The 17,880-nt window shown below is 46.9% G+C and overlaps 1 protein-coding gene across 1 annotated transcript in view; it reads left to right on the forward strand.

Annotated features, from left to right (window-relative positions):
- Positions 1-493: 493 nt before the first annotated feature.
- The window catches only part of LOC137078234 (tetratricopeptide repeat protein 39B), a 34,671-nt gene continuing 17,284 nt past the window's right edge, over positions 494-17,880 (forward strand). Inside the window, exons 1-7 of the mRNA XM_067445379.1 lie at positions 494-702; positions 7,280-7,314; positions 7,443-7,547; positions 7,804-7,935; positions 8,011-8,087; positions 8,169-8,236; positions 17,086-17,150. Coding sequence (XP_067301480.1) covers positions 661-702; positions 7,280-7,314; positions 7,443-7,547; positions 7,804-7,935; positions 8,011-8,087; positions 8,169-8,236; positions 17,086-17,150 — 524 coding nt within the window. The 5' untranslated portion in view covers positions 494-660. The remainder of the gene's footprint in view (positions 703-7,279; positions 7,315-7,442; positions 7,548-7,803; positions 7,936-8,010; positions 8,088-8,168; positions 8,237-17,085; positions 17,151-17,880) is intronic.

Here is a 17,880-nt window from a genome sequence, read left to right on the forward strand (position 1 = left end):
AATGCTGGCAGATCAGTATTATAGTTTATAGAATTAAATAAGACCTCATTCATAGATTTTATTTGTGTGTGTGTGTGTGTGTGTGTGTGTGTGTGTGAGAGAGAGAGAGAGAGAGAGAGAGAGAGAGAGAGAGAGGGAACAGTAATTTGTCACATTTCCCCGTGTAACAGTAACTGTGAGTGTGTGGTTTGCAAGTGAAATGTTCTAAGTTTCAGAATCCTACTATGGCGAAGATCCAGCTCATTAATTATTCCGTGACGTATCGCCCTGCTGGCGAATGAGCGAAGTCTGCTGCAGACGGGGCGTGGCTCACGAATACACAGAGCCTATGTGTGGGGAAGGTTACCTGGACTCGATGAATATTCATGAGCGGTGGTTTCCCCATAGTAGGAAGAGGAAACCGCTGCGTGAAAACCACGGCAAATAAAAAAAAAACTAGTATGTATTTTTACGATCGTTACCATGGAGATTTTTTATTTTTATTTTTTAGACGTTTGTAAGTAGCAGCCGTGCGTGACGCGTCGGTCGATGGGCGTGTCCGTCCGGTGAACCTCACGTCACTCCTCCGACGATACCGAGAGAACGCGGACGGGTCCAGATGTCGGTCTGACCGTTAATGTGAGCGAACGTTCCGCGCGGATCTCAGGGAATCACTGCGCCATGGCACGCGTCGGTAACGGCACCGGAGCGGAACCGGAGGAGGTGAGTGCGCGAGACCTGACCGCGAGCACGAGCACCGCTGCGTCCAAACCGAGACGAGACCGATGCGGTACTGTTGAGACCGCCTACATAGGGCTCTTCCGTGTGTGTGTGTGTGTGTGTGTGTGTGATAACAAATGCGCGTTTGATCAGGCGAAGGTCTTTCACCGGCGTAATTATGCAACGGCAGTGACGTCATAGCGTGTATTCTATAAGCTTATGAGTGTATGTAGCAATAACACGGTAACCATCACAAGTGTGTGTGTGTGTGTGTGTGTGTGTGTGCTCACACTAACTGTGGATGTGCGATATAAATGTCGCAGTCGTTTCTTATAAAATGACGGAAACGTTTCCATGGCAACCAGGTGCTTCAGATCACCTGAAACACACACACACACACACACTCGTAACTACACTTTGATCATCAGTTGAAATGCTTTTAAAGCTGTGTGTGTGTGTGTGTGTGTGTGTCTAAGCACTGCATGATTTATTTATTGATAAACACCCGAAGCAGTGTGTGTGTTTTGCTCTTCTATCATCAGATCCAGTTACTGTGTTTTTTCCACTGCAGGTACACAGATATTACTGCATGTTGACTGAACTGTGTGTGTGTGTGTGTGTGTGTGAGAGAGAGAGAGAGAGAGAGAGAGAGAGAGAGAGAGAGAGAGAGAGAGAGAGAGTGAGAGTGAGAGTGTGAGTGTGTGTGTGTTCGTGATCTGTAGCGTAATGAGTGTAATCCACTTATACTATTAAAACAATACACTTAATACACTCAAACACACACACTCACTCAAACACACTCACTCAAACACACTCACTCACTCAAACACATAAACACACACTCAATCAAACACACACTCACTCAAACACACGCACACACTCAAACACACGCACACACTCACTCATACACTCACTCAAACACACACTCAATCAAACACACACTCACTCAAACACACGCACACACTCACTCATACACTCACTCAAACACACGCACACACTCACTCATACACTCACTCAAACACACGCACACACTCACTCATACACTCACTCAAACACACGCACACACTCAAACACACGCACACACTCACTCATACACTCACTCAAACACACGCACACACTCACTCATACACTCACTCAAACACACGCACACACTCACTCATACACTCACTCAAACACACGCACACACTCACTCATACACTCACTCAAACACACACACTCACTCATACACTCACTCAAACACACGCACACACTCACTCATACACTCACTCAAACACACGCACACACTCACTCATACACTCACTCAAACACACGCACACACTCACTCAAACACACACAATATATGACAGAGAGAGTGTGTGTTTGTGATTGTGTGTATTGTTGTAATAGTATAAGTGGATTACACGTGTTAGGCTACAGATCACCAACACATACGCTCTCTCTCTCACACACACACACACACACACACTCCTCATTATTACTCGTTTAGCAGCATTCCAGTGACAGTCTGTCAGTAACTCTGTTTAGTTCCTGTCTCTATGAAGCCCCTCCTCCTGTAAAGCACGCTGTGCTCTGATTGGTTGGCTGGAGCGGTGTGTTTGGGATATGCCCCGCCCCTTACCATAACCGCCAGCTTCAACACATGACTGACTGAGGCAGGCCACGCCCCTTCTAACCCTGACTGAGCCAGGCCACGCCCCTTCTAACCCTGACTGAGCCAGGCCACGCCCCTTCTAACCCTGACAGAGGCAGGCCACACCCCTTCTAACCCTGACGGAGGCAGGCCACGCCCCTTCTAACCCTGACTGAGGCAGCTTTAGATCTTAATGACTCTGAGTGTTATTATAATGAGCTGATCCTCTAGAGTGCATCTGCTTCCTCTGATCGATCAATATTGATGACAGTAAATCTCATCGTTACACACACACTCTCACACACACGCGCACTCACACACTCACACACACGTGCACTCACACACACACTCACACATGCACCCTCACATATGCGCACTCACACACACACACTCACTCTCACACACACACACACACACTCATTCACTCTCACACACACTCACTCTCACACACACACACACACACACACACACACACTCACTCTCACACACACACACTCACTAACTCTCACATTCACTCTCACACACTCATGCACGCTCACACACACTCACACACACACACACACACACACACACACACACACACACACACACACACACACACACTCATGCACGCTCACACACACTCACTCACTCATTAAAAGCTCTTCTTGAAGACTGTGACTTTATCAGAGAGGTGGAAGAAGAAACCTAAAGCACATTACAGATTATTATAATCTCACAGTTAATCGAACAACCTACCAGACTAACTCATCGGTCACAAACAGACCTGAAAGAGTCACAAACAGACCTAATCTCAGGACTGGTTTGGCGGATCATAATATAATCTTATTCACCAGAAAATTAGCAAGACAGCGTTTTCATTCTCCAGCTAAACCTAGTTATGATTATGAATCCGCACCGATTGGTCAACAGCAGAACCCTGGTGTAGCTTTAGGAGAGGGGACTGGGATAAAGTCCTCTCTACAGGCCATCTAAAGAGAGTGACAGGAACCCATCCACTGCGAAAGTCAAGGAAACTGAGAGACCTTTTAAAAAAAAGCCGGAACCAACCTAAATTAAGGAAGGACTCTCTGCCCCGGTTAAATGAAGAGTGTAGACACCTCATGAAGGATCGAGACCAGCTACTGAAACCATCTTTAAAATCAGGTCTCACAACAGATGTACTTCTATGAGAAATAAAGTAATAAAGACAATAAGGCAAGCTAAAGCTAACTTCTTCATCAAAGCCCTCATCGTCGCTGATGGTAGGGTTAGCTGGCACAACAACAATCGGCTTCTTTCTGTAAAAGAGGCCAGTAGACAGCTGCAAAAGAAAAGTACATGTTTTTGTGTCAATATCAAGCCCACTTTGAGTTATTTATGAATGAAAAAAGGTAAGTCAAGTGCAAATCTCCTGAAAACAAAGAAAGTTGACATTTAAATTATAAATATATAATAAGAAGTGAAAAATAGCACCAAGGGCTGGTGGTACCAGTAATAAAGCTGACAGTAAAAATAAACACCAATATATGTCATAATAATATAAAGTGGGTTAGGAGCAATAATAATAATAATATTATAAGTTAAATATATTTTACTATTGATGGCTTGATCATTTCAATAAATGGCTTACATTTCCCAATGGATCATTGTATAATGTTATATAAACCTGTGGCAACATTCAGTGCACTATTACGTACTATTGTCCTACGTTATAATGCATTCATTAAAAAAATACTTCTATAAGTACTGGTGGTAGCACTTATTTTAGCAGTAATGAGGTTCAGTTGCCCTACGTTATAATGCATTATGTGAAAAATAGCACTAGTACAGGTGGGAGCACTTATTTTAGTAGTAATGAGGCTCACAGTAAAAAAGATAACATCAATATATACCATTTACGTATAATAAGGTCATAAAACTGACAAAAATTACACATATTTCGCTATTTATGACTTGATTATTTTAATAAGTGGTTTAAGTTTCCCACTGGATCACTGTATACTGTTTTGCAACCCTGTGGCAACATTCAATGCACTTAAATACTATTTTCCTATGTTATAATACATTAAATGTAAAAAGAATACCCTAAGTATGGCTTACTAGACGTATAGGGCGTATGTCTATAAATAGACATTCTGTCACTTGCGCTAGTCTTACCTGAATGGGGCGTATGATCAGAAATGGCTAACGACCGGCCAATTAGCCTCCTGCCTGTTGTGTCTAAGGTAGCAGAAAAATCCGAGCGGGTAATCTAGCGCTCGGAAAGCGTTCCACCCCTAGGGGCGGCCATTGCTAACCAAGCCATCACCTGCTGTTAGCATCCCATTGACTCCCATTCATTTTTGAGTCACTTTGACAGTGAATAACTTTACATCTGAGACGTTTAAAGACTCCATTTGTCCATTGTTTATTTCTAAAGAAACACGACAATGCATAAAAGGCTCCATTACCTTGTATCTTACACTATCGCCCCGCAGAAGCTGTTTTTGTAAAAATAGGCTAACTGCTGCGTCATAACCAACGCGACTCTGTCGCACAGTTGAGAAATTACCGTATAGACCTGAGGAGACGCTCGCAGGCAATCTTTACTGTCTATGAGGCCGTCGGGGGGACGTGGAGACATAAAGTCTGATAAAGTCAAGGGGGAAGAATGAGGAGAAGCCCATAGTGAGCCAAAAGCAACGGGAGAAAATATTTAAACAATGTGATTCAGATTTCACTTTCCACAACTACTAGAAGACCTACAGCTGTCAGACAGGAGGCTCACGTCACATCTACGTCCTCACACACACACACACACACTACGTCCTCAAGCTCAGTCTGAGCCTGCGCAGTTCGCTCCGCCATCAGGAAGTGAGCGCCCCTAGGTTGACTTCATTATTTCGCCGTTGAAGTCAATGGGAACGCTCCGTCCATTTCTTTTACTGTCTATGAGAAAAACGGGTTGCTAAGCTAATGACTGAACATCTAAACTCAGGCTGTAATCCATTACACCCGATGCAATTTGGATTCCGAACTCACCATTCCACAGAAACGGCAAATTGCCTGTTTTTAGAAAAATCAAATGCTATCTGGATAAAAGCTCTTATGTCGGTGCGGTGTTCTCGGATCTAAAGAGGGCGTTCGACACTGTTAACCATCAAGTGCTTCTGTCTAAATTAACATATTTTAATGTTTCTGAGCTGGATGAAATCATACCTATCCAGTAGAAAGCAGTGTGTCTGTGTTAGTAACACCCAATCCCCCTTCTTGATTGTCCAGTAGGGGTCCCTCAAGGCTCCATACATGGTCCAGTTTTATTCTCACTCTACATTAATGACTTGCCTGATGTGTGTCAAAATGTTAACATCCAGATGATGCTGTAATTTACACACATGGCAAAAACTATCAGGAGCTTTCATCTACTCTTACATCTGCAATGGTCCGTATTGATGATTGGCTTACTCGGTCCTGTCTTCATTTGAACATCAACAAGACCGTTTGCGTGATATTTTCACACAAAAAAAACACACACAAAGGTGATCCGGTCTAACGCGTTTGTTAGAGGAGAGGAGTTAAAAATTGTAAAGGAATTTAAATATTTGGGGGTCACATTGGACTGTAACTCAACATTTAAAAGTCACATAAAAGGGTGGCAAATTAGGTCAAATTCAATTTACAGAATTTCAAACGAATCAGGCCCTTTCTCAGTCTAAGTGTGGCCAGAATGTATTTACACACAATGATACGCGCACATTTTGAGTAGTGTATTACACATTGGTCACTAACTAATATAACAACACTTAAGCCTACTGAAGTACTCTTCAAAAGAGCTATTAACATTTTTAATAAGTTCATCACTGTGCCATACTGGAAAAACATAAACTATTGAGTTTTGTGAATTTTAAGTACGCCTGCTTTGTCTATAAGACTATAGATGATCTCGTCCCACCCTCACTGAATGATTTATGAAGAGAGCTGAGAGTGATGGCAGAACAAGGGCCTCTATACAGGAGATAGTGTAACAGCGTTTGGGCGCTCTGCATCTGGACAAGCTCTGTTGTCAGTGAAGGGAAGTAAATATTGGAATAGTCTACCCACCACAATAAGGGACTGTCCCTCATACACTCATTTTAAAACGCATTTAAAGATATGGCTTTTAGAAAACCAGTCGCACGCATTTTTAAACTGCCTCGTGAACTTTTTTAAGTGTGACGATTCCTTGATTATTTGTTCGTATATTCTGTTTTTATAGTTGCTGTTAGTGTGTTCTGTGTCCCTCACACTATTGAGGGTGTGTATGTGTGCTTGTCCTTGTTTTTTATCTGCCTAGGGACAAAAGATGAAAATGAGCTGCGGTGCTAACTCTAGCATATTTACATTGTGTACTTGTACTGATGTTCATTAATATGCACTGTCCCTATCTAAATAAAATAAATAAATAAACAAAACAAAAACACACACACACACACACACACACACTCACTCTCACACACACACACACATACACACACACACTCACTTACTCTCACATTCACTCTCTCACACACTCACTCTCACACACACACACTCACTCTCACACACACCCACACACACTCACTCTCACACACACCCACACACACTCACTCTCACACACCCATGCACACACCCACACCCACACACATTCACTCTCACACACTCATGCCCACACACACACACACACACACACACATTCACTCTCACACACACACACACACACACAGCTGAAGCATTAGGTTTGTGTGTCAGACAGTGACAGTCCAGATTGAGTTGCATAACTGCACATCTATAAATACTGTAGAGCCAGTGGTGATCTGAACTCACACACACTCGCTGGGTGAGCAGCTTGTGTGTGTGTGTGTGTGTGTGTGTGTGTGTGTGTGTGTTTCACTGCAGCTGTTGCACATGATCACACACACACACACAGATGTTGTGTTTCTTTATGCTCATGATCTGTTCTGTTTCCTTTAGGACTGTTTTGAAGATGCTTTCGATCGCATCCCAGTGTGAGTATCACATCAGATCATCCTCACAGTCAGGAGCAGCGGACAGATTTATGCATCTGTGTGTGTGTGTGTGTGTGTGTGTGTATGTGTGTGTGTGTGTGTGTGTGTGTGTGTGTGTGTGTGTTCAGGGCTTCTAAGATGGACCTGCGCACGTCTATAGAGGAGTGCACTATGGCCCTCAACCTAGTCCTCAACAACAAGTTCTCTGAGGCCCTGGACCTCCTCAAACCCTGGTACGTGTGTGTGTGTGTGTGTGTGTGTGTGTGTGTGTGTGTGTGTGTGTGTGTGTGTGAGAGAGAGAGAGAGAGAGATTGAAAGAGTGTGGGTAAAAAATAGTACAGATTTCGGAGCAGAGAGACTCATAAAGAACAAGCTGAAGTTGAACATTACACTTAAAGGCTTTTACTCTGTGTGTGTGTGTGTGTGTGTGTGTGTGTGTGTGTGTGTGTGTGTGTGTGTGTGTGTGTGTGTGTGTGCGTGTGCGTGCAGGTCTAAGGACAGCATGTATCACGCTCTGGGCTACAGCAGTATTCTGGCGATGCAGGCCACGATGACATTCGAGCACAAAGACATCCAGACTGGGATGGCGACCATTAAAGACGCCTTACAGACGTGCCAGAGGTGACCATCTCTGACCATCTGACCTTTGGCCTGACCTTTCACTGACCTTTGGCCTGACCTTTGCTCTGTCCGCAGGTTCCGGAAGCGAAGCTCCGTGGTGGGCTCCATCTCCAGCCTGATGTCCAAACAGCCGTCAGACAGCCTGAAAGAGGGTCAGCGCGCGCTTGAGCCGCTCAGTGTCTGAGTGTGTCAGTGTGGAGTTCTTACCCTTGTGTGTGTGTGTTTGTGTGCAGAGGAGATGCATGCGGAGATCTGCTACGCTGAGTGTTTGCTGCAGAAAGCCACACTAACATTTGTACAGGTCAGTGAACTGCTTCACTTCAGTCCAGTGTGTCTACATCAGATGTGATGCAGTGCGATGTGATGGGGTGTGATGTGATGGGGTGTGATGTGATGGGGTGTGATGTGATGCAGTGCGATGTGATGGGGTGTGATGTGATGCGGTGCGATGTGATGGGGTGTGATGTGATGGGGTGTGATGTGATGCGATGTGATGCGGTGCGATGTGATGGGGTGTGATGTGATGCGATACGATGTGATGCGGTGCGATGTGATGGGGTGTGATGTGATGCGATACGATGTGATGTGATGTGGTGCGATGTGATAGGGGTGTGATGTGATGCGATGTGATGCGGTGCGATGTGATGGGGTGCGATGTGATAGGGGTGTGATGTGATGCGATGCGATGTGATGTGGTCCGATGTGATGTGATAGGGGTGTGATGTGATGCGATGCGATGTGATGCGGTGCGATGTGATGGGGTGCGATGTGATGCGATACGATGTGATGGGGTATGATGTGATGTGATGCGGTGCGATGTGATGGGGTGTGATGTGATGCGATGTGATGCGGTGCGATGTGATGGGGTGCGATGTGATGCGATACGATGTGATGGGGTGTGATGTGATGTGATGCGGTGCGATGTGATGGGGTGTGATGTGATGCGATGTGATGCGGTGCGATGTGATGGGGTGTGATGTGATGCGATACGATGTGATGCGGTGCGATGTGATGGGGTGTGATGTGATGCGATACGATGTGATGTGGTGCGATGTGATAGGGGTGTGATGTGATGCGATGCGATGTGATGCGATACGATGTGATGTGGTGCGATGTGATAGGGGTGTGATGTGATGCGGTGCGATGTGATGGGGTGTGATGCGATGCGATGTGATGCGGTGAGATGTGATAGGGGTGTGATGCGATGTGATGCGGTGTGATGTGATGCGATGCGATGTGATGCGATGCGATGTGATGCGGTGAGATGTGATAGGGGTGCGATGTGATGTGATGCGATGCGATGTGATAGGGGTGTGATGTGGTGCGATGTGATAGGGGTGTGATGTGGTGCGATGTGATAGGGGTGTGATGTGATGCGATGTGATGCGGTGCGATGTGATGTGATGCGATGCGATGTGATAGGGGTGTGATGTGGTGCGATGTGATAGGGGTGTGATGCAGTGCGATGTGATAGGGGTGTGATGTGATGCGTTGCGATGTGATGGGGTGTGATGCGATGTGATGCGGTGAGATGTGATGGGGTGTGATGCGATGTGATGCGGTGAGATGTGATAGGGGTTTGATGTGATGCGATGTGAGGCGATGTGATAGGGGTGTGATGTGATGCGATGTGATGCGGTGAGATGTGATGTGATGCGATGTGATGCGGTGAGATGTCATGTGATGTGATGCGATGTGATGCGGTGAGATGTGATGTGATATGGTGTGATGCGATGTGATGCGGTGAGATGTGATGTGATGTGATATGGTGTGATGTGATGCGGTGTGGTGTGATGTGATGTGATGCGGTGTGATGTGGTGCAGTGTGATGTAGTGTGATGCGGTGTGGTGTGATGTGATGCGACGTGATGTGGTGCAGTGTGATGTGGTGTGATGCGGTGTGGTGTGATGTGATGCGATGTGATGTGGTGCGATGTGATGCGATGTGATGGGGTGTGGTGCGATGTGATGTGGTGCGATGTGATGGGGTGTGATGTGATGCGGTGAGATGTGATGTGATGTGATATGGTGTGATGTGATGCGGTGAGATGTGATGTGATGTGATATGGTGTGATGTGATGCGATGCGATGTGATGTGATGCGGTGAGATGTGATGTGATGTGATATGGTGTGATGTGATGCGATGTGATGCGGTGTGATGTGATGCGGTGTGATGTGATGCGGTGCGATGCGATGTGATGCGGTGCGATGTGATGTGGTGTGATGTGATGCGGTGTGATGTGATGCGATGTGATGTGATGTGGTGCGGTATGATGTGATGCTGTGTGATGTGATGCGGTGCGGTGTGATGTGATGCGGTGTGATGTGATGCGGTGTGATGTGATTGTGGTGCGGTGTGATGTGATTGTGGTGCGGTGCGGTGTAATTGTGATGCGGTGTGATTGTGATGCGGTGTGATTGTGATGCGGTGTGATTGTGATGCGGTGCGGTGTGATTGTGATGCGGTGTGATGTGGTGCGGTGTGATTGTGATGCGGTGTGATTGTGATGCGGTGCGGTGTGATTGTGCTGCGGTGTGATTGCTGCGGTGTGATGTGATGCGGTGTGATTGTGGTGCGGTGCGGTGTGATTGTGATGCGGTGTGATTGTGATGCGGTGTGATTGTGCTGCGGTGTGATTGTGATGCGGTGTGATTGTGATGCGGTGTGATTGTGATGCGGTGTGATTGTGGTGCGGTGTGATGTGTTTGTGATGCGGTGTGATTGTGAGGCGGTGTGATTGTGATGCGGTGCGGTGTGATTGTGATGCGGTGTGATTGTGATGCGGTGTGATGTGATGCGGTGTGATTGTGATGCGGTGTGATTGTGATGCGGTGTGATTGTGCTGCGGTGTGATGTGATGCGGTGCGGTGTGATTGTGATGCGGTGTGATTGTGCTGCGGTGTGATTGTGGTGCGGTGCGGTGGGATTGTGATGCGGTGTGATTGTGATGCGGTGTGATTGTGATGCGGTGTGATTGTGGTGCGGTGTGATGTGTTTGTGATGCGGTGTGATTGTGATGCGGTGTGATGTGTTTGTGATGCGGTGTGATTGTGATGCGGTGTGATTGTGGTGCGGTGTGATGTGTTTGTGATGCGGTGTGATTGTGATGCGGTGTGATTGTGGTGCGGTGTGATGTGTTTGTGATGCGGTGTGATTGTGGTGCGGTGTGATGTGTTTGTGATGCGGTGTGATTGTGATGCGGTGTGATTGTGCTGCGGTGTGATGTGATTGTGGTGCGGTGTGATGTGTTTGTGATGCGGTGTGATTGTGATGCGGTGTGATTGTGATGCGGTGTGATTGTGGTGCGGTGCGGTGTGATTGTGGTGCGGTGTGATGTGTTTGTGATGCGGTGTGATTGTGATGCGGTGTGATTGTGGTGCGGTGTGATGTGTTTGTGATGCGGTGTGATTGTGGTGCGGTGTGATGTGTTTGTGAAGCGGTGTGATTGTGATGCGGTGTGATTGTGCTGCGGTGTGATGTGATGTGTTTGTGATGCGATGTGATTGTGATGCGGTGTGATTGTGGTGCGGTGTGATGTGTTTGTGATGCGGTGTGATTGTGGTGCGGTGTGATGTGTTTGTGATGCGGTGTGATTGTGATGCGGTGTGATTGTGCTGCGGGGTGATGTGATCGTGGTGCGGTGTGATATGTTTGTGATGCGGTGTGATTGTGATGCGGTGTGATTGTGGTGCGGTGTGATTGTGATGCGGTGTGATGTGGTGCGGTGTGATTGTGCTGCGGTGTGATTGTGATGCGGTGTGATTGTGATGCGGTGCGGTGTGATTGTGCTGCGGTGTGATTGTGCTGCGGTGTGATGTGATGCGGTGTGATTGTGGTGCGGTGCGGTGTGATTGTGATGCGGTGTGATTGTGATGCGGTGTGATTGTGATGCGGTGTGATTGTGCTGCGGTGTGATGTGATGCGGTGTGATTGTGGTGCGGTGCGGTGTGATTGTGGTGCGGTGTGATTGTGCTGCGGTGTGATTGTGATGCGGTGTGATTGTGATGCGGTGCGGTGTGATTGTGCTGCGGTGTGATGTGATGCGGTGTGATTGTGGTGCGGTGCGGTGTGATTGTGATGCGGTGTGATTGTGATGCGGTGTGATTGTGGTGCGGTGTGATTGTGATGCGGTGTGATGTGGTGCGGTGTGATTGTGCTGCGGTGTGATTGTGATGCGGTGTGATTGTGATGCGGTGCGGTGTGATTGTGCTGCGGTGTGATTGTGCTGCGGTGTGATGTGATGCGGTGTGATTGTGGTGCGGTGCGGTGTGATTGTGATGCGGTGTGATTGTGATGCGGTGTGATTGTGATGCGGTGTGATTGTGATGCGGTGTGATTGTGATGCGGTGTGATTGTGATGCGGTGTGATTGTGCTGCGGTGTGATGTGATGCGGTGTGATTGTGGTGCGGTGCGGTGTGATTGTGGTGCGGTGCGGTGTGATTGTGATGCGGTGTGATTGTGATGCGGTGTGATTGTGATGCGGTGTGATTGTGCTGCGGTGTGATGTGATGCGGTGTGATTGTGGTGCGGTGCGGTGTGATTGTGATGCGGTGTGATTGTGATGCGGTGTGATTGTGATGCGGTGTGATTGTGATGCGGTGTGATGTGATGCGGTGCGGTGTGATTGTGATGCGGTGTGATCGTGATGCGGTGTGATTGTGATGCGGTGCGGTGTGATTGTGATGCGGTGCGGTGTGATTGTGATGCGGTGTGATGTGATGCGGTGTGATTGTGATGCGGTGTGATTGTGCTGCGGTGTGATTGTGATGCGGTGTGATGTGAAGCGGTGTGATTGTGATGCGGTGTGATTGTGATGCGGTGTGATTGTGATGCGGTGTGATTGTGATGCGGTGTGATTGTGCTGCGGTGTGATTGTGGTGCGGTGCGGTGTGATTGTGATGCGGTGTGATGTGATGCGGTGTGATGTGGTGCGGTGCGGTGTGATTGTGATGCGGTGTGATTGTGATGCGGTGCGGTGTGATTGTGATGCGGTGTGATTGTTATGCGGTGTGATGTGATGCGGTGTGATTGTGATGCGGTGTGATTGTGGTGCGGTGTGATGTGTTTGTGATGCGGTGTGATGTGTTTGTGATGCGGTGTGATTGTGATGCGGTGTGATTGTGGTGCGGTGTGATGTGTTTGTGATGCGGTGTGATTGTGATGCGGTGTGATTGTGATGCGGTGCGGTGTGATGTGATGCGGTGTGATTGTGCTGCGGTGTGATTGTGATGCGGTGCGGTGTGATGTGATGCGGTGTGATTGTGATGTGGTGTGATTGTGCTGCGGTGTGATTGTGATGCGGTGTGATTGTGATGCGGTGTGATTGTGATGCGGTGTGACTGTGCTGCGGTGTGATGTGATGCGGTGCGGTGTGATTGTGATGCGGTGTGATTGTGGTGCGGTGCGGTGTGATTGTGATGCGGTGTGATTGTGCTGCGGTGTGATTGTGATGCGGTGTGATTGTGGTGCGGTGCGGTGTGATTGTGATGCGGTGTGATTGTGCTGCGGTGTGATTGTGATGCGGTGTGATTGTGGTGCGGTGTGATGTGTTTGTGATGCGGTGTGATTGTGATGCGGTGTGATTGTGGTGCGGTGTGATGTGTTTGTGATGCGGTGTGATTGTGGTGCGGTGTGATGTGTTTGTGATGCGGTGTGATTGTGCTGCGGTGTGATGTGATTGTGGTGTGATGTGTTTGTGATGCGGTGTGATTGTGATGCGGTGTGATTGTGCTGCGGTGTGATGTGATGCGGTGCGGTGTGATTGTGATGCGGTGTGATTGTGGTGCGGTGCGGTGTGATTGTGATGCGGTGTGATTGTGATGCGGTGTGATTGTGGTGCGGTGCGGTGTGATTGTGATGCGGTGTGATTGTGCTGCGGTGTGATTGTGATGCGGTGTGATTGTGGTGCGGTGTGATGTGTTTGTGATGCGGTGTGATTGTGATGCGGTGTGATTGTGGTGCGGTGTGATGTGTTTGTGATGCGGTGTGATTGTGGTGCGGTGTGATGTGTTTGTGCTGCGGTGTGATGTGATTGTGGTGCGGTGTGATGTGATTGTGATGCGGTGTGATTGTGATGCGGTGTGATGTGTTTGTGCTGCGGTGTGATGTGATTGTGGTGCGGTGTGATTGTGGTGCGGTGTGATGTGTTTGTGATGCGGTGTGATTGTGATGCGGTGTGATTGTGGTGCGGTGTGATGTGTTTGTGATGCGGTGTGATTGTGGTGCGGTGTGATGTGATTGTGATGCGGTGTGATTGTGATGCGGTGTGATGTATTTGTGCTGCGGTGTGATTGTGGTGCGGTGTGATTGTGGTGCGGTGTGATGTGTTTGTGATGCGGTGTGATTGTGGTGCGGTGTGATGTGTTTGTGATGCGGTGTGATTGTGATGCGGTGTGATGTGTTTGTGCTGCGGTGTGATGTGATTGTGGTGCGGTGTGATTGTGGTGCGGTGTGATGTGTTTGTGATGCGGTGTGATTGTGATGCGGTGTGATTGTGGTGCGGTGTGATGTGTTTGTGATGCGGTGTGATTGTGGTGCGGTGTGATGTGTTTGTGATGCGGTGTGATTGTGATGCGGTGTGATTGTGGTGCGGTGTGATGTGATTGTGATGCGGTGTGATTGTGGTGCGGTGTGATGTGTTTGTGATGCGGTGTGATTGTGATGCGGTGTGATTGTGGTGCGGTGTGGTGTGTTTGTGATGCGGTGTGATTGTGGTGCGGTGTGATTGTGGTGCGGTGTGATGTGTTTGTGATGCGGTGTGATTGTGGTGCGGTGTGATGTGTTTGTGATGCGGTGTGATTGTGATGCGGTGTGATGTGTTTGTGCTGCGGTGTGATGTGATTGTGGTGCGGTGTGATTGTGGTGCGGTGTGATGTGTTTGTGATGCGGTGTGATTGTGATGCGGTGTGATTGTGGTGCGGTGTGATGTGTTTGTGATGCGGTGTGATGTGTTTGTGCTGCGGTGTGATGTGATTGTGGTGCGGTGTGATGTGATTGTGATGCGGTGTGATTGTGGTGCGGTGTGATGTGTTTGTGATGCGGTGTGATTGTGATGCGGTGTGATTGTGGTGCGGTGTGATGTGATTGTGATGCGGTGTGATTGTGGTGCGGTGTGATGTGTTTGTGATGCGGTGTGATTGTGATGCGGTGTGATTGTGCTGCGGTGTGGTGTGTTTGTGATGCGGTGTGATTGTGATGCGGTGTGATTGTGATGCGGTGTGATTGTGGTGCGGTGTGATGTGTTTGTGATGCGGTGTGATTGTGATGCGGTGTGATTGTGGTGCGGTGTGATGTGTTTGTGATGCGGTGTGATTGTGATGCGGTGTGATTGTGGTGCGGTGTGATTGTGCTGCAGTGTGATGTGATTGTGGTGCGGTGTGATGTGTTTGTGATGCGGTGTGATTGTGATGCGGTGTGATTGTGATGCGGTGTGATTGTGATGCGGTGTGATTGTGGTGCGGTGTGATGTGTTTGTGATGCGGTGTGATTGTGATGCGGTGTGATTGTGGTGCGGTGTGATGTGTTTGTGATGCGGTGTGATTGTGATGCGGTGTGATTGTGATGCGGTGTGATTGTGATGCGGTGTGATTGTGGTGCGGTGTGATGTGTTTGTGATGCGGTGTGATTGTGATGCGGTGTGATTGTGATGCGGTGTGATTGTGATGCGGTGTGATTGTGATGCGGTGTGATTGTGGTGCGGTGTGATTGTGATGCGGTGTGATTGTGGTGCGGTGTGATGTGTTTGTGATGCGGTGTGATTGTGATGCGGTGTGATTGTGGTGCGGTGTGATTGTGATGCGGTGTGATTGTGGTGCGGTGTGATGTGATTGTGATGCGGTGTGATTGTGGTGCGGTGTGATGTGTTTGTGATGCGGTGTGATTGTGATGCGGTGTGATTGTGCTGCGGTGTGGTGTGTTTGTGATGCGGTGTGATTGTGATGCGGTGTGATTGTGATGCGGTGTGATTGTGGTGCGGTGTGATGTGTTTGTGATGCGGTGTGATTGTGATGCGGTGTGATTGTGGTGCGGTGTGATGTGTTTGTGATGCGGTGTGATTGTGATGCGGTGTGATTGTGGTGCGGTGTGATTGTGCTGCAGTGTGATGTGATTGTGGTGCGGTGTGATGTGTTTGTGATGCGGTGTGATTGTGATGCGGTGTGATTGTGATGCGGTGTGATTGTGATGCGGTGTGATTGTGGTGCGGTGTGATGTGTTTGTGATGCGGTGTGATTGTGATGCGGTGTGATTGTGATGCGGTGTGATTGTGATGCGGTGTGATTGTGATGCGGTGTGATTGTGATGCGGTGTGATTGTGCTGCAGTGTGATGTGATTGTGGTGCGGTGTGATGTGTTTGTGATGCGGTGTGATTGTGATGCGGTGTGATTGTGCTGCGGTGCGATGTGATGTGATGTGGTATGATACAGTACTAATTTCTTAATACAAGATTTACATGTTACAGAAGCAAAAACAGACTCACTCACAAACCAATCAAATAAAACAAAATACAAACTAAAAATAATCAATCAATCAATCAATCAATCAATCAATCATCTTTATTTCTATCGCTCTTCTCCAGCGGCGATTGTGTCAGAGCAGCTTCAGTGTTAAACAGGACAATACTGCAGCAGAATTAGATTTGGCTGTACAGTCATTCTGGAGTAAACAGTGATGTTATCAGCTTATTTTAATTTATCAGAGAGAGACAATGTTGGCAGATCAGTATTATAGTTTATAGAATTAAAGAAGACCTAATTCATTCATTTTATTTGTATATTTAGTTGAATAACTTTTTTTAATGTTTCTTTTCAAGTAATGTTTTTTATGTTTGTTGTTTGAGGTTTAGGTTTAGCTCAGAGTAATAATCCTGCTTGGTTGATCATATTTTCTTGTTTTAAGCATACATTTAATACAGGAAGTCAAGTAATTTTAATAACAAAACATTTGCCAAAGGAATAAATCATGTGTTGCAATAATGAATCATTATTTTTGAAGCTTGTTTCTTCCAGACAAGATAATTTCAGCCGTGTGGGGGAAAGTCACTTTTTAGATTTTAATTCTGTGGCGGAAACAATCTTCCATAATCTTAAGAAGGATAAATATGAAATATTAGGCACAAATGCTCATTCATCCCTTCTCTGTTTGTTTCAGGATGAAAACATGATCAGTTTTATTAAAGGAGGAATCAAAGTACGCACAAGTTATCAAATCTACAAGTGAGTCTGAAATCTACAATGAAATGATGCTTATTACATGTATTAAAAATATGATTTAATCTACTGTATTATCTGTACAAAAATTGTATTTATAATTTAAAAAACAGTTTTGCAATTATTTTAAATAAGCAGCATTTGAAAATTATATTTTATTATAACACTAATATAATCTAAAATGATATAATCATTTTTAATCATTTATAAACAATAGTCATTTATAATTATAATAATTAATATTTTTTATATAATTTTTTTTGAAGTAATGTTTTATTAAATAATCAATTAAGTACAAATCAAGATTTGCACATTTTTATATATATACTTATACACCGATCAGGCATAACATTATGACCAGGTGAAGTGGATAGCACTGATGATCTCTTCATCACGGCTCCTGTTAGTGGGTGGGATATATTAGGCAGCAAGTGAACATTTAGTCCTCAGAGTTGATGTGTGTGAAGCAGGAGAAATGGGCAAGCGTAAGGATTTGAGCGAGTTTGGCCAGATTGTGACGGCTAGACGACTGGGTCAGAGCATCTCCAAAATTGCAGCTCTTGTGGGCTGTTCCCGGTCTGCAGTGGTCAGTATCTATCAAAAGTGCTCCAAGGAAGGACCAGTGGAGAACCGGCCACAGGGTCATGGGCGGCCAAGGCTCATTGATGACCGTGGGGAGCGAAGGCTGGCCCGTGGGGTCCGATCAAACAGACGAGCTACTGGAGCTCAAACTGCT

This window comes from Pseudorasbora parva, chromosome 6 (assembly GCF_024679245.1).
Source record: "Pseudorasbora parva isolate DD20220531a chromosome 6, ASM2467924v1, whole genome shotgun sequence".
NCBI classification, from domain to species: Eukaryota; Metazoa; Chordata; class Actinopteri; order Cypriniformes; family Gobionidae; genus Pseudorasbora; species Pseudorasbora parva.